The sequence below is a fragment of the Panicum hallii genome, chromosome 3 (genome assembly GCF_002211085.1).
Source record: "Panicum hallii strain FIL2 chromosome 3, PHallii_v3.1, whole genome shotgun sequence".
Classification (NCBI taxonomy): domain Eukaryota; kingdom Viridiplantae; phylum Streptophyta; class Magnoliopsida; order Poales; family Poaceae; genus Panicum; species Panicum hallii.
Window position 1 is genome coordinate 54,532,363 of NC_038044.1, and position 5,450 is coordinate 54,537,812.

Consider the following 5,450-nt stretch of genomic DNA (forward strand, 5'->3'; position numbering starts at 1 on the left):
CTCCTCAAGGACAAGCTCCAAGGCCGACCAATGCCTATTGGAACAACCCAAGCGGTGCCGCAAGGGGTCCATGCTACAATTGTGGTGGCATGGGCCACATCTCCAAGAATTGCCCATCTCCAAGGCAAGGCGGTGCCTCCAATGCACCGAGGGCCGACAACCCTCCACCGCAAGCACCACGTCAAGGGACCAAGCCACAACAAGCTCCTAAGCGTGGTCGCCTCAACTACACCACCGCGGAAGAAATTCCGGAGGACGCCGAAGTGCTCATGGGTACGCTTCTCATAAATTCTTATCCCACCATTGTCCTTTTTTTATTCCGGAGCAACTCTTCCTTTCATCAACAAGAAATTCATGTTGCATAGTAAACTTCAAATGCAAACCCTACAACTACCATACCATATAGATTCACAGGGTGGGGAAATCATCTCAAGGCATTTTGTAGATAAAGTTCCAATTCTCATTGAGGGAGCTACCTTCCAAGCAAATCTTCTCATTCTAGATAAGCTAGGTCTAGATGTAATCCTTGGGATGAATTGGTTGGGTAAACATGATAGGGTTATCAAATGTGGGCCATGCACCATCGATCTCTTGCACCCCTCCGGGAATAGGGTCCTCCTCTCTCTCGCCAAAAAGGAAGTTTGTCTTTACGCCTTGACGGGTACCGATGCCACGGCGTTGGATAATATTCCTGTGGTTTGCGAGTATCCGGATGTCTTTCCAAAAGAATTACCGGGCATGCCTCCGGATCGTGATGTGGAGTTTGTCATTGAACTAATGCCCGGGACGGCTCCAATCTCCAAGCATCCGTACCGTATGCCCCCTAATGAGTTGAAAGAGTTGAAGGAACAACTCAAGGTCTTATTGGATAAGGGTTTCATTCATCCAAGCTCCTCTCCTTGGGGATGCCCGGCTCTCTTCGTGAAGAAGGATGATAGTTTGCGGATGTGTGTTGATTACCGTCCGCTAAATGATGTCACCGTCAAGAACAAATATCCTCTTCCTCGCATTGATATCTTGTTTGATCAACTTTCGGGAGCTCGTTATTTCTCCAAAATTGATCTAAGATTGGGTTATCATCAAATCAAGATTCGCAAAGAAGATATTCCAAAAATGGCTTTCTCTACTAGATATGGTCTCTATGAATTCACCGTCATGTCCTTCGGCCTCACCAATGCACCAGCTTATTTCATGTATTTGATGAATAGTATCTTCATGGAGGAACTCGATGTCTTTGTGGTTATTTTCATTGATGATATTCTTATCTATTCGAAGACTCAAGAAGATCATGCTCGTCACATCCATATTGTCTTACAAAAGCTTAGGGAGCATCGTCTTTATGCCAAGTTTAGCAAGTGTGAGTTTTGGCTTGAAGAAGTATCTTTTCTTGGTCATATTCTCTCTAAGGGTGGCATTGCCGTCGATCCTAGAAAAGTGCAAGATGTCCTTGATTGGAAGCAACCTCGAACTTGGATTCAGAATCCTGTGTAGATCTATTTCGAGAAGGTTCCAAATTTGAGCGGAAAGCGGAATCGGTTCAAGGGATGGTTGAGATCCGAATCAGCACTCTAAGGAAAGGGACCGATGCATTGCCATCGGCTCCCAGTTAATCGGCTTCTGGACAGTTGCAAATCAAAGATGTTATTCACAAGAGAGATCCTTACAAAAGGGGAGCTGATTGCTCCCAAAGGCCGATCTATCGGCTTAGAACACTACGGTACTAATCCTACCATCTACCACCAGTAGACGCCCAGGACCTTGCGGCGCTTGGGTGGAGGGGCCGCGCTGCCGTCGCTGTCATCGTCGTCATCGTCGCTGTCGTCTCTACTGTAGCTGTTGGCGTCTCCGCCGTCGTCGTTGCTGCTGTCGCAGGTGTCATCGTCGGTCTCCTCGTCGTCCTTCGAGTACCCGCCGCGCAGGAAATCCCCCGCCGCCGAGTCGTCGTCGGATGACGTGTCCTCGGTTTCTTCCTCTGAGGAGAAGAAATCTCCAACCCAGGAGGTGTCGTCGTCGTCATCTTCATCCAGCTCTCTATCAAGGAGAAGCTGGAGGTCTTCGCCGTCGGTCAAGGATTCATCATCCTCTGACCAAGCCTAGAAATCCCATTCCTCTGCATCCCAATGCAAAGGAGCACAGGCCTCGTAGGCTGCTATAGGGTCAAACTCTAGGGTAGCCTCCCGGGTGGTTTCGGATTCGAAGGAGATGACAGAGCAGGAGGAAACAGAGGATGAGGAGGCCATGGCAGGAGAAAGGGGAGCGTACTGGTGCGGTTGCTAATGGCTAAAGGGAAAAGATGAGTGGAAGATCCACCGGGGTGAGTTTATGAAGGCCGGAGTGGAAGATGAATCGACACCGTGACGGTTTCCAAGGAGGTAGATACGAATGGTCACATCCTACGGCAGTGGAAGCAGCACGCATGTACAAATCTTGGAAGTCGAAGAGGCGAGGTGGCCGGAAAAGAAAAAATGGTTTCAGAATTATTATTACTAAAACCAGGGGGGGCATGTGTTATCGCCATAATTCGGCTAGGCCAGAAGGTGGGCTGTGAGCAAATTGGGCTTAAAGGATGGTTGTAATGGGTTTGCGAATCGGCCTCTGCGTAGGCAGTTTAAGGCCAGGATAGGTCGCGTATCTAGATAGGAATGTGTATTTAAATTAGCTTAGAGATAGATAAGCAGGACTCGTGTCCTGGTCCATCAGGATTAGTTAGGAAAGGCAAGTCTCCGGAGTATAAATATGTACCTTTGGTTACGAATGAATATACGAAAAACACATCTGCAAACAACATCTCGGCGCATCGCCACCCCTACTTTCAGGGTTTCCAGGTAATCGCCATGCTGCCCCGATCACGTACGTGATCGGGGCAGCGTCGTTCTTGCCTGATATCTTTGTGTTTCTCGTGCTGAAGCATTGTTGATGACGAGTAACACTAGTTATCTTATCGTTTATATGATTGCATTGGTTTTACATTGTATTCATGCTTTGATGCTATCATGTAAGCGTTTAGCTATCTTTGTGCACGGTCTCGGGTGCAAGGGCAGCACCTTGCTCTATTTCATGTAGTAGATTTGATCTGTTATGGTTAGTCTCTGTTCATTAGAGATTTGGTTTAATATCTACATGATTAGGCCTTTCAAACGAGTTGAATGTTCCGATAGCATGCCTGACGCTTTACGATTGATCTAGAGAGAGATTGTTCCGGGAATCGGCTTTCCGATTTTTAGGCCTCGTCTTAGGTCGGCGTTTTGCTATCTTTCATGTTTATTAGGCTTGGCTACGCGTAGGACGTTCCGATCACGTGGTGAAAGTTTTTTTAACCGTCGTAGATTGAATTAGTTTTCTGATCACAAAGTAAGTTTCCGATAACATTAGATCTATATGCTTATTCATATATGCAGATCCGATCTGATGCAGAGGAGCAATCGGCTCTTTACAGCCGATTCTAGGGATCACCCGGAGAGCCGATCCCGGCTCGGACTAATGTTTGACCATGTCTATGTGCACAGAAAATTAACTGAAAGCACGTCAACACCTTCCTGATCAGGTATAGGTCAGGTGGCACGCCTAGCAAACTCTAAAGCCAGGTCGTGTGCTGGATCCTGGGCCGTTGACCGAGGGACCGGGGCCCACCAGTAGTCTCGGAAGCCTCTCGGCTCCTCGTGTTGCCTGTCGCTGCTCGCCGGTGGGTTTTGACCGACAACAGTTAGGCGTGACGTTCAAATGTTGAAACTTGACGGAAAAGGTTGATGCGAGTACCCCTTGCCCAATAGGATCGGTTGGGTGAGTCGCATGGTCCTTGTGTCATGTGGGTAAAGGAGCACACCCTTGCAAGGTTAAATTAATCAATTCGAATTGCCACGCTTTCGGTTATGAGCAAGCTCAATATCCAATGAAGTCTTCGTAGAAGTATCGGTTATGTTCGGAATTGGTTTATATCACCTCATGATACTTTATTTGTTTTGTAATTTGATTAACTAAAATTTGAGGTGGTTTGGCAAGATAATTAAAATGCTAGAAAGCTAGGTGTTGGATTAGAGATCTCATGCTTATGCTAATTTTTTAACCCTAAAGCCTTATCTTGTGAGTCTTCATTTGCATAATCCTTGGTTATTAATTATTCGCGTAAGTCTTGCGAGTACCTTTGTATTCACGTTGCTATATAAACTAAGTTGTAGGTGAGTCAGAAATCGTGTTTGGCCACTTCTACCCCGCCAATCCCAGTGCGGGCGAGGAGTAGGTCGATGTGGTCTTGATGGCATCCTTGAGCAAGACTCCATTATTTTTATCCGCGTTATCAAGTTATCCGCTGCGCAATCGTTCTTTTGGGGATATCATGTTAAACATTAAACTTTATGATTCATGTCCCTTCCTAAATGTTGAATTGTGAGCCCGAAGCTTGTATTTTGTTAAATCTTAAATTTCAGATTTGAACATTGTGGCTTAAAATTTGCTCTTTGTGGTTCATTGGCAAAATACGAGATTGTAAACGGTATGTGTGTATGCGTGATCTTGGGCATATGGTGCAACACATAACGGGACTACCGGATTTGATATTATTTTGGACGAATGACGTGTTGGTTGTTATGACTTAGATGTGGGTTAACACGTGGCATGCTGAGAGCGCGAGCCCGTGTTAGCTCTCATCTTAATGATAATAACCGGCGGTTTGCTTAAAATGGTATTAAATTGGGCAGTTCTTACACCTTCTCCGACTTGTATACTGCTCAATGTTCTACTAAAACAGATTAGCAATTATAGTTTATACAAACTTGCAAAATGAGCGGGTGGTTCCAGAGAACAAAGACACGAGAAGTACTATCAGCGTCTTCCGTTTGGGCTAGCTGCTCTCTCACAACTGAGCCCTCACCCAACAAATGCAATGCATTTTCTGCCCTGTATGTGTTCTTTGGCATGTAACATCAAAGTTGTGCAAGTAATGACATTCATTTCATTGATAGCCAACCTTTAGCAGGCTTAAAAGGCCCTGACAACGTTTTGATCAGGGACACAAGAAACCCAACGGCATAATTAGTTCCATGCCCATCCATGCTATAAGGTGGGGATCTCTTGTGTGCAGACGCTTCTCACATTATGGCCAGTCTACCCAAACCCAATCCGATCTAGAGGCAGCACTGGGTCAGTTATAAAGGCCACGTACAGCCAGCTGCCACCTGTCTCTGACGGCAATCCACATCATCACTGATGACAAAAGCACGGTGTCAGCAACCGACCGTGACATGACGACTCTACAAGACTACAACGATGCCTGCACCGTACGTGTATCCGCGTGACGTGGGCGACCTCGTCAGTTTGATGATGATAATCAATTGCAATTAGGCTCGATGATCCTACCGGATTCATGATGGACAAGTTCTAACGTTTTGTATGAAAGCCAATCAAGCCTAAGCATGAAGCAGAACTACCTAATCCGGCAATGGCACGACGCCTTC

The 5,450-nt window shown here is 46.3% G+C and overlaps 1 protein-coding gene across 1 annotated transcript; it reads right to left on the minus strand.

Annotated features, from left to right (window-relative positions):
- Positions 1-1,733: 1,733 nt before the first annotated feature.
- On the minus strand, positions 1,734-5,239 carry LOC112885498 (acidic repeat-containing protein-like). The gene is made up of 2 exons (XM_025951106.1): positions 5,159-5,239; positions 1,734-2,093 (listed from the first exon to the last, which is right to left on the minus strand). The coding sequence occupies exons 1-2, from the start codon at positions 5,237-5,239 to the stop codon at positions 1,734-1,736; spliced, it is 441 nt and encodes a 146-aa protein (XP_025806891.1).
- Positions 5,240-5,450: the final 211 nt, after the last annotated feature.